Genomic DNA, 15,283 nt, shown 5'->3' with positions numbered 1-15,283 from the left:
ATGTGAATATGTTTTTACGATTCAAAAGTCAGAAGGTAAAAAGGGCATTCAGTATAGTGAAACAAGCCCACCTTCCAGTTAACCTCCTCGGAAATAATGTTAACAGTTTCTCTTGATCCTACAGAGATATTCTACGAATATAAAAGCAAATAAATAATGTATATTTTTCATGACTCGCCTTTTTTACGTAGACGGTGTGTAGACTGCGTTTTTAGCTTAATTTACATTGGCGATTGGCTCATATCTGTACATAAAGCATTGTCTCATTTTTTATCCCTCCTGCACAGTGATCCATTGTTGAAATGTAATGTAATATATTGAGCCAGTTCTATAAAAATTAGTATTTCCAATCTTGCTTTAATATTCAATGCTTCAATTTAAAAAACTTTGAGAAATTGTCACATCTGTAAGATGAGCTAAAATTGGAATCGCTAGGTCCAAAGGTATGCGTTTGTCATTTTGCTAGTTCTAAATTGCTCTTTATAGAAGTTGTGTCAATTTGTACTCCTACCAGCAAAGCATAAGAGTGCCTATTTGCCTACACCATCACATCAAAATTTCACTGAGATTTAAGTTCCAAGTTGATGCAAACGATCTCAGGCACACCAGGAATTTTTATTGTGTACACATCTGCCTGTTTTTTCTGGTTTCTTTGATTGGTTTTGAGCTCTGCCCACCCAGAAGTTGGAAAGGTGATGTATGCTAAGAGTGTCGTGTGTAACGTTTCCTCCCAGTTGATAGGGAAAGTTAATATCTGGCTTCCATTCTGCACACATTACCTTAAGTTCTTGTATTCTGGCTATTCATCATTGATTTAAGTTCTGATTCCAACAGAATGTTTCCTTGGTGAAATGGAACTCTCATTTCCACCACAGCAGGTTCAAATTGTGCCTTGTCAGCCTCCAGACATCTGAGCTGAGAAACGGATTTGCAATAAAAGGATTAGGCTAGAGGTAGCAAGAATAAGGCCCAGAAGCAGAATATGTTAATATTTGAGCTAAAACTTCAGAAAAAATCTTCCACTCTAAGACAGAGAATTGGTGATTGAATATGAAATATGGTTATTTTAAAGAAAGTCAAATATTAAAAGCCAACAAATGTATTTATAACTTTGCCAATCTACCTGTTCAGATAATTGAAGGAAAGAGTTACTTAGAAGTTATCTTACCACCCAACCAAATCAAAGGTCTTTTTACCAGAGATTATAGACTTTGTGAAAATTAAATTCTTGAAACTGAATAGCTACTACTTTAACTACTTGTCAGTCAGTATATTGCCAGAAACTAATTATTTGATAAAATGCTTCTGTGCTTTGAGCATTAAACAAATATGTTTACTGAATATAGTATGTCATCACCAATTAATATTAGAGTGTCTTTAATATTCTAAGACAACGAAGACTTATGTAGAAACGTTGCATCAACTAGTTAGTTTGAATCAATATAAGTTCAGTTCTTTTTGAAAAGTCATTTTTTCAAGCAATAATTCTGATTAGTTTTTTCTCCAGATCATGACTTCCCATGGATTAATTGACCCATAAATCCAGACAAAACAGGCAAGCCAGTTTTGCTTGGCCAACTGACTCTTGCATTCTGCAGTCTTAAAGAATGGTTACCAAATGCAAATCTATGAACCTGTAAAATTTTTTTCCTAGTCTGCTGCCAAATTGAGTAGAGTGAAGACTGTCTATTCATATAGAGTGGCCAGATGTCCTTTCTTGGAAAGAATGGTCCTTTATTCTGAGATTTTCTTTCTCTTTCAATGTTAAGATGCTAAAATCTCTTTTATTCTATTAAATAAGGATAGAATATTAATACTCTTATTTGACAACCAAAAAATAGTGAAAGCTATTCAGTCCTGTCAAATTTTTAATTTAATTTTTATTTTATTTTGCAAGCGAATTCTAAATCTAGTGTAGTAATCCCTGATATAGAAATTTTTCTTTTCTTTCTAAAACTTTAACTCTGGACATCTCAATAATTTTATTCTGGAAAAAAAGCTGATGTAATTATTTCACTGAATTTCTTTAGATCTTGCCTTGCTGAAAGCAGTACTGCATAACTTAAAGTAGAATATAAGCTTCATGAGGGAAGGAATTTTGGGTTTTTCAGTGCTCTCTTCACAGTACCTAGAATAGTGCCTTGCACACAATAGATAACAAATATTTGTTACTAAATGGTATTGGACATTATCTGTACAATTTTTAATTAGTGATAAATGTTTTACCCTGTGTTATAAATGAACATTTTTTACAGCTTGGATCCCCTTATTCTTTTTTTAAAAAAAAAAAAAATCTCATATTTTATTTCTGTGAATTTCTTCTGAATTATTTTTTAATTCAATTTTATTGAGATACATTCACATACCATACAGTCATCCATGGTGTACAATCCACTGTTCACAGTACCATCATACTGTTGTGCATTCATCACCCCAATCTATTTTTTGAACATTTTCCTTACACCAGAAAGAATTATAATAAGAATAAAAAATAAAAGTAAAGAAGAACATCCAAATCATTCCATCCCCCATCCCACCCTATTTTTCATTTAGTTTTAGTCCCCATTTCCCCATTTTTCTACTCATCCATCCATACATTGGATAAAGGGAGTGTGAGCCACAAGGTTTTTACAATTGCACTGTCACCCCATGTAAGCTACATAGTTATACAGTCGTCTTCAAGAATCAAGGTTACTGGGTTGCAGTTTGACAGTTTCAGGTATTTACTTCTAACTATTCCAATACACTAAAACCTAAAGAGAGATATCTATATAGTACATAAGAATGTCCTCCAGAGTGACCTCTGAACTCCAGTTGAAATCTCTCAGCCACTGAAACTTTGTTTCCTTTTGCTTCCCCCTTTTGGGCAAGAAGATCTTCTCAATCCCATGGTGCTGGGTCCAGACCCATCCCCAGGAGTCATATCCCATGTTGCCAGGGAGATTTACACCCCTGGATGTCAGGTCCCACATAGTGGGGAAGGCAGTGAGTTCACCTGCTGAGTTGGCTTAGCTAGAGTGAGAGGGCCACATCTGAGCAACAAAGAAGTACTCTGGGGGTGATTCTTAGGCACAATTATAAGAAGGTTTAGCCTCTCCTTTGCTGCAACAAGCTTCATAAGGGCAAGTCCCAAGATGGAGGGCTCAGCACACCAAATTGTCGGTCCTCAATATTTGTGAGAACACCAGCAATAACCCAAGTGGGGACGTCTAACATTTCCGCATTTTCCCCCAGCTCTTCGGGGGGCCCTGTGTATATATATTTATTCTCTGCCCAGATTACTTTGGAATGTATCGCTATTTTACACTAACCTGTACACACCTACCAGATCTCACTTCTTATTCAAAGTTCCATGTAATTATGGTATTTGAATAAATTGACTGTACAAGTTAGATTATTTAGTGTGCTGTAGAACGTATATATCCAGCACCAAACAAACATCTCTTCCCTTGGTCTTACACAGAAGTTGAGATTTTAAAAGATGGTCAGTATGGATCCCCTTATTCTTAAAACATGATCTCATACATTTGTTATAAATTACTGAGGTAGAATTATTCTTAAAGTAGAAATAGACACCTGGTGTGTATGTTCAGCCTAAAATTCTCCCCCTGTTCCAACCCAGCTCAGCCCCAAGACTGAAGAACACCCTAGGCACAGAGTTAGACATGAGTTTAATGGGACTTATGGACAGGAGACATGGTTCCATGGCAGCAGCAGGCCGGGAAAGATGGAAGTTGGCATTCTGCAAAGAGTGGTGTGTGTGTGTGTGTGTGTGTGTGTGTACCAGGGGGTGGTTTATAAGGCTCAGGACAAAGACATTCCATAGGGTGTGACAACAGAGTTTCAGCAAAGTCTTGTGACACAGAGATGTGGAAATATGTTATCGATAGTGATCAGGGGAGGGAAGTTTTGATGCTTTGTTTACGATACCATTTGTACATTCTTTCCCCCCTGGGGTGGTCTGATGACCTTTAAAATTTGTTAAAGTAGGCGGCTACAGTGAAGTAACTCACTTTCACTATGGAGGGGAGGGGGCCCGGGCCCTGGGTCCCCACACCCCCTCTGCCTCTGGGCACTGCCTGGCACTGGGAGAAGGGCAGCCGACTGCTGGTAGCCTGGTTGTATTGTACTAATTGGGCAAAAGGTGATCCAAGGTGGGCCAATCAGTTTCTCCTAAGCTTTTACACCGAGACTGAGGCAGTAAGAGTCCGTGCAGTGAACTAAAATGCCATAGGAAAGCCATAAATTACCCTACCAAACAGGAGCTTAGAAATCGAGTGTGTGAAGCAGGAGAGAGGAATGAAAGCAGATGTGTCAGAAAGCAGAAGAGAACAGAACAAATACCGTGCCAGATTCCAGCTGCATTCCAGGTCCTCATTCACCACTCTTCCTGAGAAAGGACTGCATTTCTGTCTGTGGGTTCCCTTAGATACCCCTGGAATCCTTATAAAAAAAATATCTTTTTGTTTTTTATGATGTGCTTGCTTAAAGTTGCTCAGGTTTATTTCCATTACTTAGAACCAAGGAACTCTAGAAAGAATTCTAACTAATCCAAGAGTTATTTTAATTGTTCAGTTATGTTAATTCTAATGGTGCATGTTCTACAATTGTTTTGCTTAAATTTTAAAGTTTGCCAGCTGAATAATAATTCTTCTGCTGTATCTTTTGTTCAGGGAAGAGTTTTATTTGTTTGTTTTTACTATATCCACACAGATGTCTCAATGACATTTAAGCATTGTGTAAAAGCGAGGAAAACCCTTTCACTTGCAAGTATGTAGTTTTCACAGTTGACTTACTGTAGAGACAGGTGTCTCCAATAAATGCATGGAAATGATCCTAGTTGAAAATGTTGCAGAAGTTATCAATTGTTTTTCTTAAACTTCATTGAAATTTAGCCATTGGTTCTAATTTACTGAGATCATTTTTTTTTCTGTCAAACCATTATCATCGATGGAATCCAGGTTTAAGAGATCCAGGTTTGTTTGTTTTTTTAAATTATTTTTTTGTCATATTAGTACCCCCAGTGGAGAGTCAGTCAACTCATAAATATATTGGCACTTCAGCTGTAATGGTCATTCCTTCATTTTCTGAAATGACAGTTTCTACAACAAAAAGGAAGTTAGTGAATTTTCTACTCATTACCCAACTTGAGAGTGTCATAATAAAAGTAAGTAACCTTTTAATGGAGGTTACCTTGTTCATACTAGTTCCTTTCATGGAAATATTGAGTTATTTAGTATTTTTAAAAATCATCTCCTGTTTAGACCAGGTAAAGCTTAATTCTGTTATCATCCATTTTTTCAACAAAATTTATTGTCCATCTGCTATGTTCTGAGCATTGTGCTAGACTGTAGGAATACAACAGTGAACAAGACAAGTGTGTTCTTTGCCCTTCTAAATCTGTAGTCAGGTGCTGGAGACATAAAAAACAAGAAAATAGACAAAAAAATTACTGATTGCAATTATTATTCTGAATCAAATCAACAGAATACTGCATACTATATCTTAAGAACCACAGATATAAAATGATAGACATTTCTATTAGAGTTTATTTTTTTCTATGGGCCAGTGGCCTTTTGAGTATCTTGATCATAGAAAATGTGTAAGGATTTGTGGAATTGAGGCTCACAGTTTCCTTCAAGATGATTTCTATTAACAGCTCGAGGGTGTGTCCTTTAATAAACTTCTTTTATAACATTTCATGTGAAACAAGGAGCATTTGAAATTATTTTTTCCGGTTCAGTATTTTCCATCTACTTGTGTTATGTGGAAGATATAATTCAGGATCATGGTACCAATATGATATTTATATTGCATTCACAATGGACATTTTATGTATATACCTAAGAACTGCACAGCCAATGAAAAAAACAGCAGGGGGTCGTTTCTGGAAAACCTTATTTATCACCTCTGTTAGTTCATTATCGTTCCTACATTATTGTCTGTCCCTCTTGGAAAAAAATTAGAAGCAGACACATTATTGAAGGCAATAGAATTATAAACATCTCCTTTGGGTATAAAAGGCAGGAGAATTAATGTTTCTTTTTTATGTATTTAGTTTTACTAGAGGGCAGCAAAGTTGTACAATAAATACACCGTAAGGTTATAGTATGATTACAGAGGGATAAACAAAAAGCTAAGACTAAATACATCCTTGAACCTATTAAGAATTCTCAGTGGACTTTAAAAAGTAAACTTTTTATAACTGTAAAAGTACTGCCTGCACATTTAAGAGTTTTAGAAAATATAGAATAATACAAAGAAGAAAATAAAATCACCTATAATCTTACTAACACTATTCATTTTGGATGTCTTTCCTTCCAGAATTGCTTTATGAATACTTATTCATTCATCCATTCTTAGTGGCTTCAATATTCAAGAGAATGACCTCATTTGGATTCTTAGTTCTTTAACTCCCTCACTTTTAAAAATCATCTTCTGGATGAGTAGAAAAATGGGCATAAAAACTAAATGACAAATAGGGTGGGATGGGGGGGATGGTTTGGGTGTTTTTTTTTTACTTTTATTTTTTATTCTTATTCTGATTCTCTCTGATGTAAGGAAAATGTTCACAAATAGATTGTGGTGATGAATGCATAACTGATCGTACTGTGAACAGTTGATTGTATACCATGGGTGATTGTATGGTATGTGAATATATTTCAATAAAACTGAATTAAAAAAAAAAATCATCTTCACCTCTCCTCCCCAGGAATCTGACATGACATACCTGAAACTATCAAACTCCAACCCAGTAGTCTGGACTCCTGAAGATGACTGTGTAACAATGTAGATTACAAGGGGTGACAGTGTGATTGTGAAAACCTTGTGGATCACACTCCTTTGTCCAGTGTATGTAAGGATGAGTAGAAAAATGAGGACAAAAACTAAATGAAAAATAGGGTGGAATGGGGGGGATGATTTGGGTGTTCTTTTTTACTTTTATTGTTTATTCTTATTCTGATTCTTTCTGATGCAAGGAAAATATTCAGAAATAGATTGTGGTGATGAACATATAACTATATGATGGTACTGTGAACAGTTGATTGTACACCATGGATGATTGTATGGTATGCGAATATATTTCAGTAAAACTGAATTTAATTAAAAAAAAAGGAGTCAAGGCTACTGGTTTGGAGTTTGATAGTTTCAGGTATTTACTTCTAGCTATTCTCATACATTAAAACCTAAAAAGGGATATCTATATAGTGCATAAGAATGTCCACCAGAGTGACCTCTCAACTCCATTTGAAATCTCTCAGCCACTGAAACTTTATTTTGTTTCATTTCACATCCCCCTTTTGGTCAACAGGATGTTTTCAATACCATCGTGCTGGGTCCAGATTAATCCCCAGGAGTCATATCCTGTGTTTCCAGGGAGATTTACACCCCTGGGATTCAGGTCCACATAGTGGGGAGGGCAGTGAATTCGCCTGTCGAGTTGGCTTAGTTAGAGAGACAGGGCCACATCTGAGCAACAAAGAGGCACTCAGGGGGAGACTCTTAGGCACAATTATAAGCAGGTTTAGCCTCTCCTTTGCAGTATGAGTTTCATTTGGGCAAGCTCCAAGATAGAGGGGTCGGCCTACCAAGCCATCAGTCCTCAATGTTTGTGAGAACATCAGCAACAATCCAGGTGAGGAAGTCCAGCACTTCTGCATTTCCCCCCAGCTCCTCAGGGAGGCCCTGCATATTTATTTTTATTCTCTGCCCAAATTACTTTGGGATGTGTTGCTATTTCACTCTAACCTATACAAACCTACCGTATCTCACTTCCTAGTCAAAGTTCCAATTACATGGAATTTTAATAATATAATCAGCAAGCTCAAAGATAGATAGATTGATAGGTAGCAAGAGAGAATTTTGTACTCTCCAGAGACTATTCAATAATCTATTTCATCTGTAAAATATATCTAAATATTAACCATTAACCTAGCTACAATAAAAAAGAAAACTGAATAAATTCTCCAAAAAGATGTTTACAGGCCATATTCTGCAACCAGAGAAAAAGTTAAATGTCAAACCACAATTCAAAAAGTTGAGCAACCCTTCCCAATTTGAAAAAAAAATTAAGCCCCAACTACTTGGGAATTAATGAACAGTCATCTAAATAATTTCTGAGTCAGAGGATACAAAATATGATATTACAAATTATCTAAAAGCCCTATAAATGAATTAAAATGTTGATATTTCATGAAAAAATAGATGGCATATAGCTAAAAGGGTACTCAGAAAAATGTACAGCTTTAAAATATACAATATATATATAATTACAAAGTTATACCAAAAATAAGGTATTCAATTCCATACATGAGAAAAAAAAAAAAAAACAGAATGTGGGAAGGTAGAATATTCAAAGATAAAACCAAAATTAATAAATTAGAAAATAAAAAAACAAAAAGTAGGAATTACAGAGAAAAATCCAAGCCTGATAAAGGAACAATACCAAACACACAGGAACTTCTACAACTTTAGGTATAACCAGAGATAAAAGAGGACAAATTAATTATGAACCCAAAGGCAATATATTTGAAATCCTATAGGAAATATATTTTCTAGCAAAATATAAATTACACAGTAAAACAATGGTAAAGGCTTTCAAAGGTGTAAGTGTGTGGCAATGAAGAGAACATGAGCAAGCCATCTGCACTTGAAAGAGTTCAACAAATTTATCTATCCAGCATTCTTAATGTTTCCTTGGTAACTTTATGTTGCCATACATTGAGATAATTATATAACTTCCTCTCTTGTCATAACCCTTCATGATATTCCCAAGTATTAGCTACATAATTCTTCACTGAGAAGATAGAACTATCAGAGGGACCAAATCTACCAACCTACATCTTCCTTGCCTCCACTTGTAAATAAAAAGTGACCTTCCTATCAAAGATAATTCATCAGTTTTTACACTGTATTCTGTTCCCGTTGATCTTCATTCCTCTAGCCATTCCCTCTGTCTTCTGCCTCATCAGTTTCTCCCTTTCTGCTCTGTCAGGTCCATCAATCAGCATACACACCTACTCTATTATGTTCTGAATTGAAGCCTTTCTTGACATCTCTCACCAGCCACTGATCCTTTCTCTGGTCTTTCTTCATAGCCAAACTTCTCCAACATGTGTTTCCACTCACTGCCGGTACTTCTTCGTCTCCCACTCACCCCTCAAACAACTCCAATCTGATTTCTATCCCCTGCAACTTTACGGACACTCCTCTTGTTAAGCTCACCAATGACTTACCTCTTGCAAGTCCAAAGGACACTTGTCTGTGTTCATCTGATTTGATCTGTCAGCAGCTTTCAACCCAATTGACCTCTCCCTTTCTTGAAACTCTTCTCTCAGTGGTGCACTGGAGCTGGGTCGTTTGGGCTCAGAGCACATCTCTTCTCAACTTTAAGGTCAGTGATGTCACACTGGTGGCTTGAAATTGACCATGGTAGAGTATTTACACCATGGAAATCAGCAAATGCTACAAATAGGACTTCTTTATCTTGGAGAGCTTGTTATTGAACATTTTCAGCCCACCACTGCTTCCCAAACACCACAATCTCCCCTTTCCTTCCTCACTAACTTTGTCAGCCTTTTAATGGACCTTTAAATGACCTCTAAGCATTGAAGTGCTTCGGTGTTTAATCCTGGGCCCTCTTTCTCACTCTCCTATTAGGTGTTCTAATTCTGTCCTGTGACTTTAAATCCTCTTGTAATAAGGATGGTCTTAGGCCTGTGACCAGTGTGGATCAAGTTGTACATAGGTTGGTCAAGTCTAGTTAAGTGGCAAGTAAGTCATCTCCTTTGAGAAATTGCTCCTGGCTCACCCGGGTAGAAGGTAAATGCCTAACCGTGAGACAGCAAGTGACCATGTGGGGAATTAGCTGCCTCAAATAAACCGGAGTTATTGGATCCATCAAAATAAGAAGTTGGGCCTGTGTGACAGCACTCTATAAATGACTAGAAATAGTGTATAGATGATTGGATCATAGCAGATTGCTTCATTGTCACCTGTCTCTCTACCAATAACTATTCTGAATTGACTGAGGGGAGAAAATTCAAGCCTAGTTCACTGACGGTTCCACATGATGTACCACCACCACCTTGAAGTGGACTGCTGTAGAACTGCAGCCCCAGTCAGGAGAAGCCCTGGAGCTGAGTGGTGAATGGAAATCCTCCCACTAGGCAGAACTTCAAGCAGTTCATCTGGTCTGCTTTGCCTGGAAAGAGAGATGGCTAGAAGTACAGATGTACTTGATGAATAGGAAATGATGGTTTGGCTGGAATACCACTTCTCAATGGGGGTTCCTTGGGAAAAGTAGCCTTAATACCCTAAGGCATACTTTGTATGCAATGGATTAACTCATCTTTTATGCATCCAGAATAAACTTATCTTGTTTGCATGTAGGTATGTTTCATCCTTGGAAGAATTGAGAAAATAATCACTCAACTCATTTTCTGTAGAACTTAATCCTCTTGTGGAAACCCAGGTTGTGGAAGGCTGGGGAGAATGGTCATGGACTTGAATTAGAAAAGGAGGTCTGGGGAAGAGTTATTTGGAAATTCTCAGAATAGGCACAGAGTATTTTGAATAGTTCAAAATCCCCCCTTTGAAAAAGATGCTTATGATAATCAGGTAGATAAGATGACACATTATGTGGATATCAGTCTACTTCTTTCTCCAGCCTTTTCAGTGCTTACACGATGGTCTCATGAACAAAGTAGCCATGGTGGCAGGGATGAAGGTTTTGCATGGATTCAACAATATGGTCTTCCTCTTACCAAGACAGATATGACTACTGCCAGTGTTTAGTGCTCAGCCTGTCGATAGCGGAGAACAATGGTGATCCCTCAAAATGGCACATGCCCTGGGAGGACTAGCCAGTTATACGAGACCCTTTCCATCATGGAAGGAGCAGCAATTTGTCTTCACTGGAAGAAATAGATGCTTATTTTGGATATGGATTTTCCTTCTCCTTATGTAGAACTTCTGCCAATACCACCTGTGCCGGTTTGGATGTATTATGTCCCCCAAAACACCATGTTCTTTGATGCAGTCTTGTGGGCAGATGTATTAATGTTGATTAGGTTGGAACCTTCTGATTGAGTGTTTCCATGGAGATGTGATCCACCCAACTGTGAGTGACACCATTGATTAGGGTGTGACCTCGATTGAATGTTTCCATGGAAATGTGGTCCCGCCCATTCAGGCTGGGTCTTGATTCGTTCGATGGAGTCCTATAAAAAGAGCTCACAAACAGAGGGACCTCAGAGCAACTAAGAGTGATATTTTGGAGAGAGCTGCAGCTGAAAGACACATTTTGAAAACAGCCATTGAAAGCTGACATTTTGGAAAATGCCATTTTGAAATGCAACCTGGGAGCAAGCAGACACCAGCCACATGCCTTTCCAGCTAACAGTGGTTTTCCGGACGCCAATGGCCTTTCTCCAGTGGAAAGTGAAGGTACCCTATTGTTGATCCCTTACTTTGGACACTTTATGGCCTTAAGACTGTAACTTTGTGACCAAATAAACCCCCTTTATAAAAGCCAATCCATTTCTGGTGTTTTGCATAAAGAGCAGCATTAGCAGACTGGAACACCACCACCCATGGATTTAGTGAAGCCTTTATTCAGCATCATAATGTCCCACATAATATTGCTTCTGACAAAGGGACAAATTTTGCATTAAGAAAAAAAGATGCAGTGGCTCATTTTTACAGGATTTGCTAGTCTTTCTACATATCCCATTACCCAGAAAAACCTTGTCTTATAGAACTTTGTAGTATCCTATTGAAGACTTAACTGTGGCACCAACTGGGAGACAATGTGTTGAGAAGTTGGAATGCTGTTCTATGGAATTTATTATGTACTTTGAATCAATGACCATTTTATGGTCCTATAGCCAGAATATATAGGTCCAGTAACCAAGGGATAGAAGTAGTAGTGACATCTCTTCTAATACGTAATGATGCACTAAAAATTTCTGCTTCTTGTACTCACAAATTGGGTTCTGCTAGTTTGAAAGTCTCTTTATCCAAGGCAGGAATACTGACAGGTTGGGCACTCACAGCCAACAATGGTTTCACTGAACTGGCAGTTGAGTGTGTATCCTGGCCATTCGGGCATTTCATGCCCCTTAACCATCAGAAAAGAAAGGAGAGTACTATGTTGCCTTGGGTCATATATCCTATTTATCAAGAGAAAATAAGGTTGCTGGGGGCAACAAAGAACTATCTGGGACCTAGGGGATCCTCTGAGGCAGTTTCTAGAACTTCTGCATCTAGTAGAAACATGTAATGGAAGACTTGCAATCCAACAAAGACAGGACTGCCAAGCATTTAGACTCTTCAGGAATAAAGGTTTGGATGACCCCAGCTGGTAAAGAACTTTGCTCAGCTGACTGACTGGCTGAGGGGACAGAGAAACATGAAATGTGCAGCAGAGGTAGGAAGTATGGATACCAATTAAGCCTGGTGACCAGTTACAGAAATGAGGACTACAGTGGCCACACTCGTGTTCTTGCTTACTCTGTTATGCCTGTGTATGTTTATATAGTGTGTTAAACAGTTTGCTTTTTCACCTTCCTCTCTTCTTCCACTATTTTATATTGGGTATGTTAGTGGTGATCAACTTGAGAATTCAGTCATCCTATTATAGGATACCATAGTGGATTGAATAGTACCCCACCCTCACCCCATTCATGATCATCCAGATCTTCAGAATGTGACCTTATTTGGAAACTGGATTTTTACAGATGTAATTAGTTAAGATGAAGTCATCCTGGATTAGGGTGGGCCCTTAATCCAATGACGGGTGTCCTTATAAGAATACAGGGCACACAGAGAAGAAGCACTGAGAGATGATGGCCATGTGAAGATGGTGCCAGAGATGAGAGTGATACAGTTATAGGTCAAGGAACTCCAAGGATTGCCAGGAGTCACCAGAAGTCAGGAAGTGATGGTGAAGGATACTTCCCTAGAGCCTTCAGAGGAAGCATGGCCCTGATGACAACTTGATGTCAGACTTCTAGCCTCCAGATACAAAGAAGTGATTGTGAGTAATCTAGAAGGGGGTTGCATATCATGTGTAGATAGAAGCAGTGTCTGTTGGATCTGGGGTCTGTGTACTTTGGGGAAAGAGAAGAGGATTTTTATTTGTATGAAGGATACTTGCACAAAGTTGGAAGAAAGTATATTTTAGTTGCTATTGTTATCACTTGAAAGTACAAAAATGGGGAGAAAGGTATGTGTAGATGTTGAGTAGCCAGCAGGGTAGACTTGCTAAATGTGACCCTTTGATTCTTCAAGTTTATTTCCCACCTCTTTTTTGTGCTTTCCTGTTCCAATTTGCTAATGCTGCTATTATGCAAAATACCAGAAATGTATTGGCTTTTATAGAGGGTTTATTTGGTTACAAACTTGCAGACTGAAGATCATGAAAATGTCCAATTTAAGGCATCAGCATGAGTATACCTTCACCAAAGGAAGGCAAATGGTGTCCGGAAAACCTGTTAGCTGGGAAGGCAAGTAGCTGGCATCTGCTGATCCCAGGTTGTGTTCCAGGTCCTCTCTCAGTTCCTGTGGGTTCTTCAAAGTGTTGCTCTTGGGGCACTTTGTCCTCTCTTAGCTTCTCCGGAGCAAACACTGGGCTAGCATCTCCAAAGTGTCAGCAAAAGTCTGCTTTCGGGAGCTGTTTCCAAAATGTGTCTCTCAGTTGCTCTCCAAATGTCACTCTCAGCTGCTTGGAGGTCCTTCTGTTTGTGAGCTCTTTTATAGGACTCCAGTGATTAAATCAAGACCCACCCTGAATGGGCAGGTCCATCTCCATGGAAATAATCTAATCAAAGGTATTACCCACAGTTGGGTAGGTCACATCTCCATAGAAGCATCCAATCAGGAGGTCACAACCTAATCAACAGTAATACATCTACCCCCACAAGATTGCATTAAAGAACATAGCGTTTGGGGGGATATAATACATCTTAACCAGCACACTTCATATACTACCAGAGGCTGAAAATCTAAAAGCCACATTTTGAAGATTTCCTCAAAGCTAAGTTTCTTTATGAGACTTAAGTTCTGCCAATTAGAAGCACTCATGTGAGATTTGAAAGTTGAAGTAAGTCTAAGGCCATCTGCCTTCTACTGTTATTGCTGATGAACAAGGTCATGTAGTGAGGGTGTTTGGAGTCAGTTGTGCCAGCCAGACTTGATGTCAAGCCCTCTAGACACCAGCTTTGTGGGTATCTAGAAGAAGTTGTGGCAATCAAGGACGCTTGGCTAACATTCAGTGTCTCATCACCAGCTTCCTGGGTACCATCTGGTGATGACAGTGGTGGCTGCAGTGTCAGTAACAGCAGCTTCCTGACCTTTGGTGTGCAGCAGTCATGTGTCCTCTAACTTATGAGTGCAGTGACAGCCCCTGCTTTCCACTCCTCCAGCCCTTCTTGTGACTTTGTGACCTAACATATGGTCAATCTATCCTGGAGCTTTCTTGTTATTTTGTAAGCAGCTAATTCCCCATGTTTAATCATTTTCTGCTCAAAATACCTAGTGTTTTCCATTTCCTGTACTGATACAGCCAGAATACCTAGAGTGTTGCTTTCCATTTCCTGTACTGATACAGCATCTTTCTATCTATAGTAATGTTTTAAGTATTCTTAAACTAAATGGTGTAATATTCTATGTGATTTTTTATAACCTGCTTTTTCCTTTCAGAGATCTGTTTGGAGATCTTTTCTTATAAATATACCTTGTTCTCTTTTCCAGCATTTTATTTTGGAAAATTCAAATATATACAAAAGCAAGAACAGTGCAATGAATACCCTGTACCCTTCACCTAGATTCATTAGCTATTAATATTTTGCTGCCTTTGCCTTCTATCTTTCTCTTATTTTGCTGAGCCATTTGAGACCCAAGACACTGCACCCCTAAATAAGTCACAGTGTTATCTCCTAAAAACATAGGCATTTCCCCTACATAACCATAATGTAGTTATCACACTCAGGAAATTTAACATTAATATACATTGCTATTATCTAATATTCGGGCCAGATTAAGATGGCCTCAGTTGTCCCAACAATATCTTTTATAGCTGCTATTTTTGCCTCAAACCAAGATTCAATAAAGATTATGCATTGCATTTAGTTGTCATGGCTGTTTAGTCTCTTTTATTCCAGAACAGTCTGTTCCTTTTTTTTTTTTCCTCATTATTGACATTTTGAACTATCCAGGCTAGTCGTTTTGCAGCCCTCCAGCACATGATATCAATTTGACTCATGTTAAATTTAATCCCTCA

General features: G+C 38.2%; 1 protein-coding gene across 2 annotated transcripts in view; it reads right to left on the bottom strand.

Annotated features, from left to right (window-relative positions):
• Positions 1-868: 868 nt before the first annotated feature.
• C1H21orf62 (chromosome 1 C21orf62 homolog) overlaps positions 869-15,283 on the bottom strand; it is a 44,852-nt gene continuing 30,437 nt past the window's right edge. The window contains exon 3 of one of the 2 annotated variants that reach the window (XM_037832505.1): positions 869-915. In XM_037832505.1, coding sequence (XP_037688433.1) covers positions 896-915 — 20 coding nt within the window. In that variant the 3' untranslated portion in view covers positions 869-895. Of the gene's footprint in view, positions 916-5,317; positions 5,414-15,283 lie in introns of those variants that run through there. The other variant, XM_037832499.1, reaches the window with a different exon arrangement.

Source organism: Choloepus didactylus, chromosome 1, assembly GCF_015220235.1.
Source record: "Choloepus didactylus isolate mChoDid1 chromosome 1, mChoDid1.pri, whole genome shotgun sequence".
NCBI lineage: Eukaryota > Metazoa > Chordata > Mammalia > Pilosa > Megalonychidae > Choloepus > Choloepus didactylus.
The sequence above is the reverse complement of the archived record's forward strand: the minus strand, read 5'-3'. Positions and strand labels throughout refer to the sequence as shown.